Raw genomic sequence first — 21,063 nt, 5'->3', positions numbered from 1 at the left:
AGGGGAGGAACCGCAGGAGAGAGGGCATGCACATACCTCTTGCCTGTGGGCTCCCCAGAGGTATCTGGTGGGCCACTGTGTGAAACAGGATGCTGGACTTGATGGACCTTAACCTGATCCAGCAGGGCTGTTCTTATGTTCTTATGGTACACCTAGCTCAATGTTGTCAGCACTGACTGGCAGTGGCTCTCCAAAGTTTCAGGAAGGACTTTCTGAATGCAAAGCAAATAGTCTACCACTGAGCTATGGTCCCATCACTACCTCTGATGCAAATCTTCACTGATGGGCAGATTCATATGGGAACAAATGATCCTTCCGATACCCTGGTCCCAAGCCTTTTAGGGTTTTAAAGGTCAAACCCAATACCCTGAATTCAACTCATAAACAAACTCGGCAGCCAGTGAAGCTCCTTCACAACAGGCATGATGTTATCACAGCGGATAGTCACAATAGTCTGGCTGACACATTTTGTGCCAGTTGCAGCTTCTGGACACTTTTCAAGGGAAGCCAAATGTACAATGTGTTACAATGCTCAAGCATAGACGTCATGGGAGTGTGGATAACTGCCTAAATAACCACTATTCATAGGACATAGGACGCTGCCATTATATACAGAGTCAGACCATTGGTTAATAAAATATTTATACCCTGCCCCTCCAGTACATTACTGCTCGGGGCGGCTCACAATATCAGCAAATACAAAACAGATTTAATATAAAGTAAAAGATTAAATATAAAAAACCAGGCTAAAACCACATTTATAATTACCAATTTTAAAAGTTTCAAAGTATTCTAAAAAAGTTTAAAACTGAGAACTAAAAAACCTACCAGATATAAGAAGCAGTTTAAACATTTAAAAGCCTCTTTTAAAAGATGTGTTCTTAATTGTTTTTTAAAAACACAGAGGGAGCATGGCGAAGCTCTTTGGGGGAGGCATTCCAAAGCCAAGGGGCCACAACTGAAAAGGCCCTGTCTCTAGTCCCAGACAACCAGATCTCTGTTAGTGGTGGGGCCATGAGCAGGACCTGAGACACTAAGTGGAGAGCCCTGGCAGGTTCATATGGGTGAATGTGGTCAGACTGATACCCCAGCCCCAAGCTGTATAGGGCTTTAAAGGTCAACAGCAGCACCTTGAATCCAGCCCTAAAGTGAACTGGTAACCAATGAAGCTGCCACAGGATGGGTGTGACACTCATGAAGCCTCAACAGCATTCTGGAGCAGCTGAAGCTTCCAAACCATGTTCAAGGGCAGCCCCATGTAGAGTACACTGAATTAGTCCAATCTGGACATTACCAAAGCATGAGTGACAGAAATCAGATCCAACTTCTCCAAGTAGGGCCACAGCTGGTGTACCAGCTGTAGCTGGTAAAAAACACCTCTGCAAACCGCTGCCACCTGTGCCTCCAAGGACAGTGTCAGGTCCAGAAGCACCCCCAAGCTGTGGACTTTGTCTTTTGGGGGAGTGTGACCCTGTCCAAGACCCAATTGACCTCACTACTCGGATGATCAATTGTACCAACCCATAACACTTCTGTCTTATCTTGGTTAAATTTCAGCTTGTTTGTCCCCATCCAGTCCAGAACAGCCTCCAAACCCTGGTTCAGAGCTTCCACTGCCTCGCTGGGGTCTGCTGACTATAAGATAGGTTAGAGCTGAGTGTCATCAGCATATTGATGGTACCACAGCCCACAACCACAGATGAACTCTCCCAGAGGTTTCATGTAGATGTTAAACAGCATAGGGGACAGAATTGATCCCTGTGGTACCCCATAGGCCAAAGGCCAAGGGGCGCATCAAGCATCCCCCAGCACCACCTTCTGACTAAGACCCTCCAGGTAGGAGCAGAGCCACTGTTTAACAGTGCCTCCAAGTCCCAATCCAGAGAGATGACTCAGAAGGTAGTCATGGTCAATAGCATCAAAAGCCACTGAGAAGTCCAGGAGAAGCAAGAGTCACACTCTCTTTATCTATCTCCTGGCATAGGTCATCCACCAGGGCAACCAAGGCAGTTTCTGTCCCATATCCAGGCTGGAAGTCAGACTGGAAAGGATCTAAGTAATCAGATTCATCCAGGGCTACCTGGAGCTGAGACGCCACCACACCTGCCAACACCATGCCCAAGAAGAGGTTAGACACTGGTCAAAATTTATTTAAATCATCTGGGTTCAATGAGGGCTTTTTTAGGAGGGGACTAATGACTGCCTCCTTCAACCAAGGAGGCACCACTCCCTGCTTCAGAAAAGCATTCACCACCCCCGCCATCCATGGACCCAGTCCCTCCCTAGCAGACTTCACCAACCATGAAGGGCAAGGGTTGAGCACACATGTGGTAGGCCTCAGCCTTCCAAGCAGCCCATCTACCTCCTCAGCCAACACAGTCTGAAAACCATTCAATATAACAAGACCAGATGGTATATTGGCAACATCTAGTTCTGGTGCTGCAAAAACCTTAGCATCCAAGTCAGAATAGATACAAGATATTTTATCTGCAAAATGTAACACAAATTGATCACAAAGGGATGCCAAGGGTTCTGTTTGATGGTATTTGGGGCCCTCACATAGGAGACCCTGAGCCACTCAAAAAAGCTCCACTGGATGGCATTAAGCGGACGTTATGGTGGCGGAAAAGCAGGATTTCTTCACTACCATCACCACCATAGAATAGGCCCTAATATGGGCTCTAGTCTGTGTTTAGTCATATTCATTCTGAGTTTTCTGCCAACGATCAAGGTGTCTACTAGTCTGCTTCCGCAACTTACCTGTATACCAGGAAGTCGCTTGGACTCGGTGGGTTGGGAGAGGACACCTAGGTGTGATGAGTCAGTTGCCCAACCCATCTCCTCATACCAGAGGGAGCATCAATAGGATCATCCACTCTCTCAGCAGGAAAATTCCCCAGAGCAGTCAGGAATCCATTAGAATCCATAAGTCTCTGAAGGCGGACCATCCTAACTGGTCCACCAACCCTGCAGAGGTACATCTAGTTCAGTATTATCTGCACTGACTTGCAGCGGCTCTCCAGAGTTTCAGGTAGAAGCCCTATCTGGAGAAGCCAGGGAGGGAACCCAGGACCTTCAGTATAAACAACCCCATCCCTTCAGGAAGACATCCCTTCAGGAAGCTGACAAATGAGCTGAAGTTGGGAAAAGGTGCACTCCAGATGCCATCTGCATACTCAGTAGCAAAGCTGAATTATCTTGAAATTGTGCACATGGTCCTTCAGGGAAAGCACAGCCACATCCAGAAGAAGCTGAACTCCATGATCTATCCCCACTAGTTGATAGATCACTCACCAACAGCACCTCTTTCTGATTTGGATTAAACTTCAGTTTATTAGCCCTTATCTAGCCATTCCACAACTCCTAACACCAATTCAGGACATCCACTGCCTGACTCCAGTGTAAATAAAAGATAGTTGGATGACATCAGCATATTAATAGCACTCATCTCCAAAGCCCCTGATGACCTTCTAGCAGTTTCCTGTAAATGTTAAATAGCATGGGGGGAAATATAGAAACTTGGAGAATGCTGTAGCACTGTGAATATCCGTTCCTAAGAGTCACCTTCTGCAAACAACTTGCCAGGCAGAAGCAGCATCACTGCAAAGCAGTATCCCCAACTTGCAAAGCAGACAGGTGATCCAGGAGGATACCTTGGTCAATGGCATTGAATGTCACTGATTTTAGCATTTCTGTTCTTTTCCTTTGGAGAAAATACTTTATAGAATGTTGCCATTTTTTCCGTCGAAATTTTGAAATTTCTTGGCTGGAGATAAGCCTATGGAAATGGCTCAGGGGAAGGCTCTGCTGGAACTGAGCACCCAATTACAAGATGTCATCATCATGATGATGAAGATGTCTATTTTTAAAAAAAAAAATGCCAAAAGTGCATTGGTTCATATTCCTGACTCATATTGCAATACAATTTCAAGAGGATACCTGGCTCTCAGGGGTGACTCTAGAGACCAACTAGTTTGGGAGTGCAAAGAGGTGATTATTAGGGGATTGGGGATTTTGATATACATGACATACTTATAGAGGTAAGGTAATTAATGTTGTTAGTCTATTTCTCTTATTAATTAAGCTTGATATTTTCAAACTTATTTAGAAAACAGGCCAGAGTCTTCTTAGAAAATGCTGTCTTTTTGGAGTGGACCAAATCTTTCAGTCTGCTTCCCAGTCTAATTTTCTCTTCCTTCCTGCCCATGTGGCAGGAAAGACTGGGGTGGCAGGGGATTTCAGACTGAGATCTACTACTGCTTCTAATGACGACGACAATGACGATGATGATGGTGATGATGATAATAATAATAATAATTAATATTTACATACTTTTGTTTTTCAACAAAAGTGGTTTACATAGAATAAATTTTAAAAAATGAGATAGCTCCCTGTCCCCAAATGGCTCATGGTCTAAAAAGAATCATAAGGCATACACCAGCAACAGCCACTGGAGGGATTTTTAAGCCATCCAAGTCCCTTTTAGAGCCATCCAAGTTGGTGGCCACCACAACATCCCATGATGGTGAATTCCAAAGATTAAGAATGTGCTGTAGGAAAAAAGTATTTCTTTTTGTGTGACCTAAATTTCCCGATGATCAGTATCATGGGAAGACCCTTTGTTCTAGTGTTGTCATCGGCTTGTCCAGGAGCTAAGAAGATCCATGAGTGATCCCAAATTCTGCATCAGTTCATGTGAGAATTGGGAAACAATAACCCCATCAAATATTCTTCAATATGCATCAAGAAAGCTAGACCCCAGTTCTAACTGAATTCAACAAAAACGTTACTATTGATCTGTATCAGCTTTTCACCTTTACGCTGAAATAGTACTTACTCTGACAGGACAACTCACAGACCTAATCATAAAATAACGCATACGCACTTTCTGCAACCTTGAGGTAGCAAAAAAGCTTTTCACCTTTTCAACGTCTTGAATTTTTTTCTCCTCTTGAATTCTCTTTGCTTTTTCTTCCTCTGCAAATTTCATATGAGCTATCTTGGATTCCAGGTACTTGTTTTTGTTGCGAAAGGTGTCTGAAATCTGCTGGAGTGTCAGGTCGGTCTGACGTGGAACTAGGCATTTAAGGCGCTGAAAAAAGAAGATGTAAAGCAATTTTGAATATATCCATGTGACTAAAGTAATTGTCCACATGCCTGAAACTTATGAATTTGGATTCATCCTGGTCTAGGGTTGGATGGCTCTCAGCTACAATTGATTCATTGGACATCAAAGGTAGTTCAGCCTGCTGATATGGCCACTATCCTCATTTCTGTAGATTATAATACTTTAACCTCATCAACTGGTGGAGGTCACATCCTAAAAACCATACTTTGTTTTGAAATGAACAGTAAAATAATCATCAACATTGTTCCAAGGATGTTTCTTGAAGATAAACTAACTGTAGAAATATACACACACAAATAAATCTGGCTTTTCTCTTTCCACAGAAAGAAGAAAATGCACCCCAATTCAGGCTAAGAGGCATGTATGATAAAACGAAGTATTTTCAACACACACTTCTTATTTAAAAGACTGCATTTTACTACAGAATAAATGAAGGAGATCTGCTAGATATTTGCTAGTTTTATTTCTCTTTTATTTTCCATGGAAGTATGCAGGAAGCACAAATTGCTACACCTTCTGCCTCCCAACCACACATCTGCCCAAAGGAGAGCTGGTTCAGACAATGCTAAACCAGGGTTTCATGCTATTATAATACACTGTAGCAATCCTTGGCTTGTCCCCACCCCACCCCCACCCTTTTGGCAACAAGCATGAATTGTCACCTTTGCTAAATAAGATTTATTTATTCCCATTTGAATGGGAGACATGTGTGAGCATGGCAAGATATTCTCCTTGGGGGATGGGGCTGCTCAAGGAAGGGCACCTGTATGCTTGCATGAAGAAGATTCCAAGTTCCCTCCCTGGCATCTCCAAGATCGGGCTGAGAGAGAGATTCTGCCTGAAACCTTAGAGAAGCCACTGCCAGTCTGTGTAGACAATACTGAGCTAGGTGGACCAATGGTCTGACTCAGTATAAAGGCAGCTTCCTATGTTCCTAGCAGATAGTTAGAAACTTCCATTCATGATTTGTAACTAAACCATGCTTTAGTGATATGTTTGAACCAAGTTTCAAAGTTTCATTTAAATAATCCATGAACAGAAACTTCTAACTGCATAAAAAGGAAGAGGGGAAAGGGTATGGGAAGGTGCACGAGTCTGAGCGTCGCTACAGCATATTTCTGTAACACTAAACCATAGTTCAGTATTACATTTGAACCAGGCCTGAGAGTTTCGTTCAGATAAGATTGATTGCCCTGTGGAAATCCCTATTCTGACAGTGGCAAATGGCACCCTTCTTGGCAGGTTTTCAGCAGGGGGTAAAGACTTTTCCAACATGGGAGGAGAGTTGCTCATGTAGTAGCAAGCATGAATTGTCCCCTTTACTAAGCAGGGTGCACTCTGGTTAGCATTTGAATGGGAGGATATGTGAGTAATGTAAGATATTCCCCTTAGGGGATGGGGCTGCTCTGGGAAGAACATTTGCAAACTTCCCTCTCTGGCATCTCCAAGAGAGGGCAGAGAGAAACTCCTGCTTGTAACCTTGGAGAAGCTACTGCCAGTCTGTATAGACAATACTGAGCTAGATGGACCAGTAGTCTGACTTGACATATGGCAGCTTCCTGTTTCTTCTCGCAATTTATTTTACAAGGTTTCTCCTCTATGCTGGCATAGCTTTTGGGGTTGGTTAACTTTATCATTCCAATATATGGTTTTATTTTATTTCTGTTATTGTATCGTGGCCCATGAGCATTCCACTTTCTGGCGGTGAGGGGTGGGGTGGGGATCAGAAGAGAATACAACTCATGCAAAGAAGACATTTGTTCAGTCTACCGCATCTTTATGAGAAGGGACTTTATGGCTCATTAATCCTGCACTTCTAGATTGCACCCAGGACCACCCCCTAAAAAGATATTTATTTATTACATTAAATAATATATTAATTTGCTATACAGTATAATTTAATACAATATATAAATATTATTTAATATAGAAAAATGATATATCAAATTTATGTACATATTTGAAGGATCATCTGCTCCCCAGCCTCTGAGATTATCAGGGAAGGCCCTTCTCCAGATGCCCCCGTCTTCCAAGATCAGCTAGGTGGCTACATGGATTGGAGTCTTCTCAGCAATGGCTCCTTTCTTGTGGAACTGCTTAGCTAACAAGGGCCCTTGATCATTTTTACCACTTTTGGGGGTGGCTGGTTGCAACCTTTGATTTCATGGCTGTCCTAGTTTTGCTTTTGCTGGATGCTGCTGGAGCATTTTTTTTTTAATAGCTTTGTTTTATATTGGCAGCTGTCTTGAGAGCCCTTGCAGGGATAGTAGGTGAAATGTCAATTTAAAATTGTAACAAATATGAGGAGCAAACAACAATAAGCATTACAGAATAAGTAGGAAAGCGATGATCAGTTAAATATGCAACATTGTTCAAAACCTTTATCTAACTACCTACCTATCTATTTATTTATTTTTAAAGAGCCTTGCTATATTAGAGAGAGCCAGTGTGGTGTAGTGGTTAGAGTGCTGGACTAGGACTGAGGAGACCCGAGTCCAAATCCCCATTCAGCCATGATACTTGCTGGGTGACTCTGGGCCAGTCACTTCTCTCTCAGCCTAACCTACTTCACAGGGTTGTTGTGAGGAGAAACTTAAATATGTAGTACTCCTTGGAGGAAGAGCGGGATAGAAAATGTAGATAATAATAATAGTAATAATATTAGTTGGGTTGCTAAACACTGTTTTGTTGTTGTTGTTTTAAAGATCCTTGCTATATTAGTCTGACAGCTAAGTGCTGTAATTTGGGTCAGCCTCAAATTTTGATGTGGCAAACATTTCAGGATTGTTTTCATATCTCCTTATCTCCTTTATGTGCAGATGCCAAAAACCAGATGATGCCACTCAACTGCCTTTGGGCAATTTGAGATATTTGGCTCCAGAGTTGCAGTCACCGAGAAAGCCGGAAATGCCCATGCAGCAAGTGTTATTCCTCAAAAATCTGTTCAGGCAGCAATAAATTGTTAGAACTTGCAGTTTTCAATTGTTTTAAGGTTTTCATTTTTGTTTTGATTTGCTTTATGTTGTTGTAAACCACCCAGAGTTGGATGTTTGGGGCGACCTACTAATTTGAGAGATTAATAAATACATGATTTGGACATCAAAGAAATCAACTATTTTAATTCAGTTGGTTCTTTTCCCAGATAACTCTCCTGAACTCCCAAACTGCAGATTTAATCCAAAATCAGATTAGATAAACTGAGTCTAGATATTATACTGCTACTGAAAGCCATGCAACACAGGTGTGCCTGGATTGTCTGATTAAAGTCCAGGGCTGACATCCTGATTAAGGAAGCATACGCGTAAACAGCAGCTTCGCGCACACAATGGGATGGTCCCCGCAGCTCTGTGTGTTCCCTTATGCGCAACTGAGGAAGCAGGCACTTCTCCCAGAGCACTCTCCTGCCCTCAGCGACGTGTTTCCACAGTGACAAAGCAGTTTGGGAGTGCAGGAGAGTGATCTGGGAGAAGAACCCATGGCACAAAAATGTGCACTTAAGGGAACACACAGAGCTGAGGGGGCAGTCCTGCTGTGTGCAAGAAACTAAGTGCGTGCTTGGTTAGGATGTCAGCCAGTATTCCTGAAGCTGTTATTTCCCAAAAGCCAACCAAACAAACCACATCTGGGAATGGCTGCAGGTCTGGAGGTTCCCTGCACGTGTGAAGCTCCTCTGGCTATCTGGGCTGCTGCCTTTGACCTGTATATTAGAGCACACAGGGAGGACTCCCCATTGGAGTGAATGAGCTCCCCTGGTGTCGATCCTCCCTGGGAAAGACCATGCCACTGACATTAATACTCTGGGACAGGGTTTTAACCTTGGGCCCCCAGACGTTGTTGGACTACAACTCTCATCATCCCCAGACACGGCCTTTGTGGAGGATGAGGGGGTTATAGTCCAACAACATCTGGGGGCCCAAGGTTAAGAAACCCTGCTCTGGGAGATCTCTTCCTCATCTTAGTTCATCGGTTTTTTAATTGCTGTCAGATCTCTTCGTGTTGCCTTCTCTCAGCAGATGTCTGCATAGTTCTCCATGCTTTCTGTCCTGAAGCAAACAACTATTGGGCAAGTGCTTGTATTCTTAGGCACCTTGGAACGCTAAAGTTCCAAGCATGCATGACTTGTCCCCTTAGCTAAGCAGGGTCTGCCCTGGTTGCATTTGAATGGGCGGCCATGTGTGAGAACTGTAAGATATTCCCCTCAGGGAATGGAGCTGCTCTGGGAAGAGCCGAAGGTTCCAAGTCCCTTCCCTGGCATCTCCAAGTTAGGGCTGAGAGAGATTCCTGCCTGCAACCTTGGAGATGCCGCCTCCAGTCTGTGTAGACAATACTGAGCTAGATGGACCAATGGTCTGACTCAGTATATGGCAGCTTCCTACATTCCTAAAGAGGCCCAGAAGAATAAATAAGGATATCAGAGTTGTGAATGTTGCAGAACATATGCTCCTGCTCCCTCATCTCACATACCGTATTTTACGGACTATAAGACGCTACGGACTATAAGACGCACCTTAATTTTAATCCAGTTTTTCAGAGTTTTAACATATTAAACTGTTAAAACATATAAGACGCTCCTGAATTTTGGCGGATATCTTTCGAGGAAAAAAGTGAGTCTTATAGTCCATAAAATACGGTACTTTCTTTCTCTCTCTATGCTGGCCTTACCTCCTCCTCCATCAGGGCAAGAATAACTTTAGATCAGCGACAGATTGCAGACCCTATTCCCACTGAGGCTGTTCACATCCTTTTCACAGATACACACTTTTATCATTTTGCTTTTTGTCATTCACTTCACACTGGTTGGACTGCGCTGCAGCACCAAATGACCATAAAAAATGCCTTCAGTGGCTTGAGGGTTTGTTGACAAAGCTTTCTGAAAGAATGTGACCTGGATCCAGCAAGGGAGCGTATGTGTGTGGAGGCAGGTTGCCAAGCCTTGGTTCGCCAGCTGGGCTTGGAGCCATGCTTGGAGCCGTTCCCCGCCTGTGCCAGCAGCTTGGGCTGCTGTGTGTTTGTAACCTCCGTTCGAAAATCTGCAGTGGCAGCAGTCAGATGCTTGGGAAGGGGGTATATTTGGTCCTCCACCAAACAGCGAATCAGAGTAATCATTGGCTATGGGCAGCTTCACACAGTTGCCCATAAGCACAAAGTAAGTAGGAGGGAACCAGGGGTTCTCGCAGTGCGCATGCTCCTGGCGCATGTGTTGCCCAACAGGTGTCCGGGTTACTGACTTCTGCCTCAGATTCTGCCAAGATTGTTGGTAGAATCTCTGAAGGAAGTCGGTTAGCGGGCACATTGGTGGGTTTGGATGGAGTGCCCAGAGCAGGAGTGCATACGCTGTGGGAACTTCCGGTTCCCTCCTACTTACTACGTACTTACATATGGTGATTGTGCGGAGCCACCCTTTCTGACTGGGACCCAACATGTAGATTTAGCTGTACTGGGACATGCATCGAGGGCAGGGGTTCTCAAACGTGTGTCCCCATATGTTGTTGGACTACAACTCCCATCATCCCCAGCCACAATGGCCAAGGCTGGGGCCATCGGGGCCATTGTGGCTGGGGATGATGGGAGTTGTAGTCCAACAACATATGGGGACACATGTTTGAAGTTAGATTTCCTATCCAGAAAATTAACAAACTATTGATGAGCTTCTGTTTCAGCAGCTTATTTGTTTGCTCATTAAAACGTATTTACTCTGCCTTATTGAGAAAAGTAAAAAGGAGCTAAAGTCGTTTGCAGCAATGGATAAAAACTGTACATTCTGCCTAAAGTCATCTCTAGTAGGCAGATGGGCCTTGTATAGTTAACTCACCTAGGGGCATAGCTAGGGGAGCAGGGGCCCATGTCCACCCCTCTCCCAAGCGGTCACTCAGTGTGAGGGAGATAATGAAGAAAATAGGGAGGGGTGGAGCTGGGGGGCACTCAGGAGCTGGGGGGCCCAGGCTCTTTGAACACATTCACTCAATTATAGCAACACCCCCTGAGCTCACCTCTCGATATATCTCAGTCCCAATACTCCTGAGCTTCATGGGAGCAGAGGCTCTCATTGCATCCATGGCAATTCCAGTGAGTCCTGCTTTTCTCTTTTTCTCCAGAGCCACGTACAGTTGGTACACAAGCTTGGTGGCTGCCCCATGCTGTTCCATCATGATATTTCGGGCCACATTTTGGTCAAACTGCACGCCCAGAAGTTGAAGAGTGGGCTCCATACGGGAAAAGTTGTTAAGTTTTGCATTTGCAAGTCTGGAAGTTGATACAAGAGAGTCTGTCAATATATACAGCTCATCCTACTTCAAAATGTGGAAGTCTCCCCCAAAACATCCCTGTAAACCTAACATCCTTCAATCAGCATGTTTACGCTAAGCAGAACCAACATCAGGAATACATCAAAACCTCTTGGTGACTATAATCAATATTTTGCAACCTCCAGAATACTAGGAGAGCTGCTCTTGTAATGGCAGGCATGAATTGTCTCATTTGCTGTGCAGGATCTGCCCTGGTTTGCATTTGAATGGGAGATTACATGTGAGCGCTGTAAGATATTCCCCATAGGAGATAGGGCCATAGCTCAGTGGTAGCATGTCTGCTTATATGCAGAAGGTTCCAGGATCACTCTCTGACATCTCCAGGTATGGCTGGGAAACTCCTGCCTGAAACCTTGACAAGTCACTGCCAGTCAGTGTAGACAATACTGAGCTAAATGGTCCAAGGGTCTGACTCAGTAAAAGGCAGTTTCCTATGTTCCACAGATCGCAGACCTTGCTGTGCAAGCACAAGCATGTTTGTGTTAGCACAACACTGTCTCCAAGGGAACGTGGAGTGACGCTTGGTGGCTGCCCCATACTGTTTCGTCAAGATATTTCAGGACATGTTTTGATCTTATCCGCACACCAATCCTGACTAGCACTGCATGAGTGTAATAGCGCTGAGTTCCAGACTACTTCTGCACTGTTGAGTGGAACAAGCAGTGATTTTCACTGATCTCCTTTTTCCTCTGAAGTGCATTGAGCATCATGGAAAATATGTTCCCATGAGTGCTGGAGAAACACTCCAGGGCTACTTTTGGGGGACTAGCCCAAAAAAGTAGCCCCAGAGTGGTGAATTAGCGAGACTATGATGGAGAATGCGGGCAATGATCCCACTATCTCTTGCGGCATGATCCATTGCCCACATTCTCCACCATGGTCTCACTAATTTGCCACTCCAGGACTACTTTGGGGGGCTACTGTGTGGAATTTGTGAGATTAATAGAGTGTTCACCATAGTCTTGCTCATACCCCATACTAGCCCAAAAGGAGCCCCGGAGTATTTAGCCAGCGCTCCAGAACAGTTCTATTAACAAGTGTGAAGGGTGAAAATCTTCCTTTCTTCCACTCGTGCAACAGCACAGTGGTACTTTGGAACTTACTACTGCCACACCAGTGCAGTTCTTGCTGGAATCAGCCACTGGCCAATATCCTGACGAAATTTGTACTTGTGCTATGCTGCACCATCTGTGGTGGCTGGTGAATGTGCCACCACCAGGGGAACGACATTTATTTATTTAATTTATTTATCATATTTCTATATCACCTGATATTTACATCTCTAGGCGGTGTACAAGATTTAAAATATTTAAAAGTCACAGATTAAAATACATGACAATTAAAACAATAGAATAAAATATTTATTAAAACTATTAAAAATTAATTCTAATTAAAAGCTTGCAAGAACAGGAGAGTCTTGAGGTTCTTCCAATTTTTTTAACTCATGGCCTTGTTCTTGTTTTGGCAGTGATTTACAACTTATTTTTCTGCTGCTTTCTCCATATCCCAAGAGGGATACATGCCTCCTATCCTCCTCCTAGTGACAAACTGAAGGTTTTCTAGTACAATTAGCAAAGCCACATGAGACATCAGCAGCTTTATCTCACAGCAATAATGATATATCTTGGGAAACTGCAATGTATACAAACTACAGCAGGTAAAATAAAAGGTATCATCTCAACCTTCCATATGTTAATTATTTTATGCCATGAATCATTTTATGTTACAGCTTTTTTACAGTGACTAACCTGCTTTGTGAAAACTGATCAAAGTCTTCCTGAAGCTCATACTTATTCAGAAGTTCTCCAATGAGGTATCCAGAAGAAAATTCTTTGGAGAAAGACTCCGGATCTGATTTAACAAATAATTAAAAGTGCACAAACAGATTTGTGTCGCTGACCTTTTTTTTTTTTTAATCACTTATGAAAACAATAACTAAACTGTGAATCATTAGATTCAGCAACATTTTCCTACATTTGTTCATCTATAATGGTCATAAGAACATAAGAACAGTTCTGCTGGATCAGGCCCAAGGCCCATCTAGTCCAGCATCCTGTTTCGCACATTGGCCCACTAGATGCCACTGGAAGCCACAGGCAAGAGTTGAGGGCATGCCCTCCCTCCTGCTGTTGCTCCCCTGCAACTGGTACTCAGGCTGGAGGCGGCCTATAGCCCTCCGACTAGTAGCCGATTATAGACCTCTCCTTATTGAAGTTATCCAAACCCTTCTTAAAGCCATCCAGGTTGATGGCTGTCACCATATCTCGTGGCAGAGAATTCCACAAGTTGATTATGCATTGTGTGAAAAGGTACTTCCGTTTGTTGGTCCTAGATTTCCCAGCAGCCAATTTCATGGGATGACCCCTGGATCTAGTGTTATGGGAGAGGGAGAAGAATTTCTCTCTATTCACTTTCTCGACACCATGCATGATTTTATAGACCTCTATCATGACTCCCTGCAGTCGTCTTTTTTCTAAACTAAAAAGCCCCAAGTGTTGTAGTCTTGCCTCATAAAAAAGGTGCTCTAGGCCCCTGATCATCTTGGTTGCCCTCTTCTGCACCTTTTCCAGTTCCACAATTCCAGGGACCAAATATCATTTATTTGGGCCCAGTACAACCTTGTAGGGCACACAAAATAATACATAAAATTTCAAGAATGGTAAAAGAAGCACTTCTATTTTAATTCTGAAGGCATTCTACATTGCGAATTATTTTGCGACTTTTTGGTTCTTGGTACAGTATTAATAACGGTATTATCCAGATTTGCTCTGATTTTATTTGTTCTAATGGACCACCAGGGATGCTGGTTTATAAACAGAATATAAACATATAGAAATGTTTTATAAACATAAACATTTCATAAACAGAACAATTCACCTTAACACTCATTACTTACATTCAGGCCTGCATATCCTACCACAACACCACTCCGGCTTCCACTGTCCCTGAATCAATGGGGTTATATGATGCTTTATGGCTCCCTTCTCCACCTATACACACAAGGGGTTCTGGGACTTGTAGTTCTTAAGAGAACACCTCACATAGTGAAGCATAAATCCACCCCCTCTCAAGCTACAAGTCCTAGAATTAGCAGCACAAGCATAGTTTTCTCTGTTCTAAAGAAGGGCCCTTGACTGGCCAGTAAATTACTCTTCGGAATGCTCTGCTTCTAATTGACTCCAGTAAATCTCACAGTGGATACCTTATATAGGTAGTAAACAACTCTCCATAAATATCCTTAAGCATGGCCTATAATTTAGCCTTAGTTTTGTTTTCCCTTCATGGTAACAGAATTGCACCCTGAACTGGGTACCCCTGGATCTCTGAGCCCCAGTAAAGTGTATCTCCCCAGGCCCAATGCTTGGGCCCTGATCAATGCACATGTTAATACTGTGGTACAGGAACAACTGTGGTATGGCCATGCCAATTCCCATGCAGAATGATGTCATGGTAACATCAAAATTAAAAAAAGCCAGTGTTGCCCTTTCTGGACCCAAGCAACTCATGTGATACACCCAACTTCCATACGTCCTTCCATCTAGATTGGCCAACACAACTTAAAAAAAATTTTTTTTAAGTATTTGTATCCTGCCCACTACTGAAGTCTGTAGGCGGTTTACAACAACTTGTGACATATCAAGCCAAACTCACACCACCAGCTACATGTTGTAATTTATTAAGAGCTTGACAACCATTATCTGCTTTTAACATGGGCCTAAGCATGTATCTTTTCAATAGGGTTGATCCCCCAATGGGCCTCAACACCCCACATTCCATTTTGAGGTATGCAGCCCCTTTTATTTTGACAGACCCAGGCAGGCAGCGAAAAAGGAAGACTATCAAGCCCCTTATGGGATGGCAAGCAAGCAAAGTGGCTTGGTGGATCCCAAGATGTGCAAGCCCTATCAAGATCTAACAGCACTTACATGAGAAGTAGTACAGGGAAGAAGTCTTACCCCTTTCTTTGCATTCATGTAAAAATTGGCCCTAAATCAGCATACAAGAGACGGGATGGTCAAAAATCAGGGGAGGGCAGGAGAGACTGGTAAATTCTCCCATGACTCTTGGAATTATCTCTATTTCAGGACTCTTCTTAGAAGTTATTATTATTATACTACTTTTCAACAAAGTTTCTCAGAAGTGCAAAAGAAAAGAGAAAATGATTCCCTGTCCCAAAACTGCTCACAATCAAGAGAGAGAGAGAGAGAAAGAGAGAGAGAAAGAGAGTGCAACAGCCAGCTGGGAGGGAGGCTATTCTGGGCTGAATAGATATATTTAGAGGAGAACAAATATGAGAGAACCACCACTTTAAAAGGTGCCTCTTTGCTCAGTTAGCAGGGGTTCAGTTAGAATTAGACTGCAGTTTTGCTGGTTCTGCTCTTCATGGAGGCATTTGCTTCTCTTCTCTCAGTGTGGATTAGGTTATCCTCTGGAGGAAAGACATTTGTACCTGAAACAGTAGGGGCTGCTGGATAAACATGTACCTACAAGGAGTATCTGTCCTCTAGAGTCCTTATTAATTGAGGAAACTCACTGCTTTGCATCGCATGAATCAGCATAAGAGACCTAGGTGATGAAAATCATCCCTGTTTTTTGCGCAGTGGGAATTTCCGGGATTTTATGAGACTGTTGTGTAACTCACAATGAGCACCACTGACCAAAGGATTTAGCTGACAAATCCTCTGCTTGAGATACTGCAAATGTAGTACCTTAAAGCATGAAGCCAGGTTGTTCAGCTTGTAAGCCACCAAGCCAAATGCAGCTACCAGGCACTTGGCAAGCTATCTTCTTAGCTTAGACCGTCCTCTTGGGACTGCAAAAATGGTGGAGGGGGGGAGTTTCAAGTCACTGGGCTGGGCTGGACAAGGACTGTTTCTCTAGAAAATATGAGTTTTGTGGGCTCATACGATAGATATAAGATATAAGTTTATTCGGTCATTGACCAGCAAACATTTACAATAAACCAGTACGTATTTTACAAATAATAAATAATTGTGGGCTCATAATTCTCACCTCAAACATAAGGCAAGCATTCTGACCCCATAATTCTTCTCCAGTTGAGATTTTAATCTGAAACTGGAGAACTGAGTTTGTTCCTTCACGGCAAGCTGCTGCTGCAGCTAGTTGAGAGTCAACATAGAAAGCTGCCTTTCTTGGGAGTCAGACCACTGGTCCATCTTCTAGGTCAACACTGTCTACACTGACCGGCAGCAGCTCTCCAGGGCTTCAGACAGGAGTCTTTCCCAGCCCTACCCAGAGATGCTAGGGAGATGCCAAGCAGATGCTCTTCCATCCCAGCTACAGTCCTTCCCCAAGGGGTTGCTGGTAGTAGGGAGAGAATTCAAGATTCTGCACTAGGTGCAGAATCTTGATATCCCCCCATATATAGTTTTTCCGAGTCTCAGGAAAAGCCTGCATAAAACCAGAGTTTTTTCTGAGGATCTATCTTCTATATTATCTATCTTCGCTATTATCTATATACTTATTTCTTGTAGACGGGCCAGGCGTGGCGACGTGGTAGGAAGGAGGCGATTGGCTGAGTTTACAAGCAGAAGCACCTGATTGAGCAGTGGGGATTCCACATGCAGATAGGGGGAAGGAGCCTGTGAGAGCAGAAGCACCATGGTGATTGGACAGTGGGAATTCCCTATGCAGATAAGGAGGAGGAGCCTGTGATGGTTAAGGTCAGTTGTAATGCAGCTGTTACTGGTCGGAGGATGTTCTTGATATAAAAGGATAGCAGGCAGGGGTCTACAAAAAGACAGGTCGTAAGGGAGGAAAGAGCCCCTTCAGGAGACGGAGGATGCCGTTGTGTAAATGAACAAAATATGTTAATTCAGGGAGGGAGGAAGAAAAAACATGAAGGGAGGGGGAAGAAAGAGTGGAGAAGAGCGAGTGGAGGAAAAAGAAAAAGAAGGGAGGGGGAAGACAGACAGAAGGGAGGGCAAGGGACGGGTCTGAGCCTGTCAGCAGCCTGAGGAGAATGAGTGGCCATGGCGGCACTGGCAGCAAGGAAGGGTCCAGGTAACCATTGCTGCTGTTTGGAGCTACTGAGGCCATTGTAAGAGGGAGGCAGTCAGGCAAGGGATGGGCCTGGGCCTATCAGCGGCCTGAGGGGAAGGGGCGGCCATGGTGGTGGCAGCAGAGAGGAATGGCCCGGTCAACCACTGCTGCTGCTCCTGAAGGGAGGAGCAGGAGCGGGGCTTGGGTGATGGTGGGGAGGTCTCTGGGGATAGGGGGCTGCAGCTTGGCCAATAGGCAGCAGCAATGCTGCAGCCACGTCCAAGAAGGGTGAGGAGGATGGAAGCAATGGGATGGAGGAGGAGCAGGAGTGTAGACCAGGTGAGGGTGGGGAGATCTCTGAGGTGAGGGGAGCAATTGAGTACTAACGCGCAGATGCTCTAGAGCGTGCAAGAGTTCCAGCATTGAAGTAGAGAGAAATAATGGCAGCGGTCAGGATGCAGAGGTGGAGGGCCGGAAGGCGAAGCCCCTCCGGCAAGAAGAGGTGGGTGGACAGTGGGCGAAGCCTCGCTGGCCAGGAAGAGGAGGTGGTGGCAGGGAGAAATGAAGGCGGTGGTGAGGAGGTGGGCAGACAGTAGGCAAAGCCCTACTAGCCGGGAGGAGAAGATGGAAGGCGGTGGTGGGATGGCCTGGCCCTGGCCCGCCCAATGGGGAGAACTGCAGGGGGGAGAGCGAGTGAGCGGCAGGGGGAGCGAGCGAGCGAAGGGTGGGGGGAGCGAGCGAGCGAGTGGCGGGGGGAGAGCGAGCGAGCGGCGGGGGGAGAGCGAGCTGCAGGGGATGTCACAGGCTCAGTACACAACTGCACAGATGCTTTGTGCGGGGTCAGCTAGTCTATATAATTAATTCTCCAAGATTGGATGCGTGGGGACGTGGCACAAAGGAGGCGATTGGCTGACAGAGGGGGAGGAGGTGATTGGCTGACAGAGTTCGCAAGCAGAAGCACCTGATTGGGCAGTGGGGATTCCATATGCAGATAAGGAGGAGGAGCCTGTGATGGTTAAGGTCAGTTGGAATGCAGCTGTTACTGGTCAGATGTTCTTGATTGTAGAGGAGAGGAATATATATATATATATATATATAGAGAGAGAGAGAGAGAGAGAGAGAGAGAGTAGGCAGGGGTCTGCGAAGAGAGGGGTTGTGAGGGAGGAAAGAGCCCCTTCAGGAGAAGGAGGCTGCCACTGTGTGAATTAGATGAGGAAACAAGATGAACAAGACCTGTTAACTCAGAGAGGGAGGGAGGGAGAAAAAACATGAAGAGAGGGGGAAGAAAGAGTGGGGAAGAGCGAGTGGAGGAGGGAGAAAGAGAGAAAAATAAGGGAGGGGGAAGAGAGACAGAAGGAAGGGCAATGGACAGGCCCAAGCGTGTCAGCAGCCTGAGGGGAACGAGTGGCCATGGTGGTGGCAGCAGCAAGGAACGGCCCGGTCTACCACTGTCACTGCTCCTGTGGGGAGGAGCAGGAGCGGGGTGAAGGTGAGGGTCGGGAGGTCTCTGGGGATAGGGGGCTGCAGCTTGGCCAATAGGCGGCAGCAATGCTGCAGCCACGACCAAGAGGGGTGAGGGGGATGGAGTAAAGGGATGGAGGAGTGACCAAGAGGGGTGAGGGGGATAGAAGCAATGGGATGGAGGAGAAGCAGCAGCAGTGCAGCTCATGTGAGGGAGGGGAGATCTCTGAGGTGAGGGGGCCTGTGACAGGGGGTCAGGGGAGAAATCAAGTACTAGCGCACAGATGCTCTAGACTAGAGCATGTGAGAGTTCCAGCATTGAAGCAGAGAGAAATAATGGGCAGTGACCAGGAGGCGGAGGTGAAGGGCTGGCGGGCAAAGCCCCACCACCTGTAAGAGGTGGGTGGACAGCAGGTGAAGCCCTGCTGGCCAAGAGGAGGAGGCAGAAAGCAGCGGTGGGACGGGCCAGCCCTGGCCCGCCCACCTGAGTGGGATGATAGTGGCAGCGGGTCCTGGCCCAGCCGCATGGAACATAGGAAAATAGGAAGCTGCCATATACTGTCAGACCATTGGTCTATCTAGCTCAGTATTGTCTTCACAGACTGGCAGCGGCTTCTCCAAGGTTGCAGGCAGGAATCTCTCTCAACCCTATCTTGGAGAAGCCAGGGAGGAAACTTGGAGCCTAGATGCTCTTCCCAGAGCGGCTCCATCCCCTGAGGGGAATATCTTACAGTGCTCACACTTCTAGTCTCCCTTTCAAATGCAACCAGGGCAGACCCTGCTTAGCTAAGGGGACAAGTTATGCTTGCTACCACAAGACCAGCTCTCCTCTCCTAGACCAGCTCTCCTCTCCTGCAGGATGCGGCAGCGACAGCCTGGCCCGAGGGGATGGCGGCGGGGGCAGGGGGGGCCGCCGGTCGTCTAGTCAGAAAGCTGGGCATGCCGGCCGGGGGTGGGGGCGGCCGGCTGGGCCCAACTAGAGGCGCAGATGCTCTGCACCCAGGCCCACTAGTTTAATTCCTGATCCCTGTAGACAGGCCAGGGGGATGCATGGGGATGTGGCAAGCTCTGCCCCCAATGCAGCCGCAACCAATGGCGGGGCCAGAGAGGGTGACATGTGCAAGGGTGGGAGGGAGGAGTGTGCGCCAGGAGGTGGTGGATGAGACTCCACAGGGGTTGCGGTTGAGGGAATTCACGGCTGAGGGAGGTGAACAGTTGACCAACTGAAGGACGACAAGCAGGGAGGAGAGGTGCCCGTTGGGCTGCCCAACAGCCAACAAGCACTGGACGAAAATGGTGGCCCATCATCCAGTGAGGTGAGAGGCTGTGTGCGGGGTCAGCAGGAGGTGAGGGAGGGCAGGAGCGACAGGGTCAGGAGGTGGTAGAAAGGCAAGAGTGACTAGGGCTGGAGGTGGGGGGAGGGCAAGAGAGACTGGGGCAGGAGGTGGGGGGATGGCAAGAGAGACTGGGGCAGGAGGTGGGGCAGGGGAGGGGAGGGAAGGAGAGACTGGGGCAGGAGGTGGGCTGGAGGAAGGCAAGAGAGACTGGGGCAAGAGAGACTGGGGCAGGAGAGACTGGGGCAGGAGAGACTGGGGCAGGATGTGTGGTGGGGGAGGGCAGGAGAGACTGGGGCAGGAGATGGGGTGGGTGAGGGCAGGAGAAACTGGGGGGCAGGCAGGGAATGGGTGGCGGGTGAAGCCTTGTCACCTGTTGGAGACTGGGGCAGAAGGTGGGGGGAGTGTACTGTTGCACAGATGCTCTGTGCAGGGTCAGCTCGTTCTCCAATAAATTCTGAAAAATCCAAGTGAAGTTAGCTCATCACTGTCAAACACCCAGCAGGCCTCAATATTAGTTGTGCAGACCTGAATTGATACTTAGACTGTTAATTAACTAGATGAGCAAACCACTTCAAAAAAAAAAAGTAGAGTTGCCAGATATCAGCTCAGAAACCATGCCTCTACCTTTAAAAGGTTAAAAGCAGGGAGGAAGTAATCCCTTCGTTCTTCTCTCACCCCATTGCTTCAACTGTCCCTTCTCCCATCCTCTATCCCACTTACTATAGTAAGCAGGATTTTTTTTTAATTGAGGAAGAGATGGGTGAAGGGACAGTTATAGCAGTGGAGAGGCGGTCAAAACTACTGCATCCTTCTGTAGACACTGCAGTGT

The 21,063-nt window shown here is 46.2% G+C and overlaps 1 protein-coding gene across 9 annotated transcripts in view; it reads right to left on the bottom strand.

Annotated features, from left to right (window-relative positions):
• The window catches only part of SPEF2 (sperm flagellar 2), a 228,601-nt gene that overhangs the window by 150,629 nt on the left and 56,909 nt on the right, over positions 1-21,063 (bottom strand). For 8 of the 9 annotated variants that reach the window (XM_053292083.1, XM_053292085.1, XM_053292087.1 and 5 more), the window contains 3 exons: positions 13,182-13,284; positions 11,119-11,371; positions 4,922-5,092 (listed from right to left, as the gene is read on the bottom strand). In XM_053292083.1, coding sequence (XP_053148058.1) covers positions 4,922-5,092; positions 11,119-11,371; positions 13,182-13,284 — 527 coding nt within the window. The remainder of the gene's footprint in view (positions 1-4,921; positions 5,093-11,118; positions 11,372-13,181; positions 13,285-21,063) is intronic. The other variant, XM_053292089.1, reaches the window with a different exon arrangement.

The sequence above is a fragment of the Hemicordylus capensis genome, chromosome 2 (genome assembly GCF_027244095.1).
Source record: "Hemicordylus capensis ecotype Gifberg chromosome 2, rHemCap1.1.pri, whole genome shotgun sequence".
NCBI lineage: Eukaryota > Metazoa > Chordata > Lepidosauria > Squamata > Cordylidae > Hemicordylus > Hemicordylus capensis.
The sequence above is the reverse complement of the archived record's forward strand: the minus strand, read 5'-3'. Positions and strand labels throughout refer to the sequence as shown.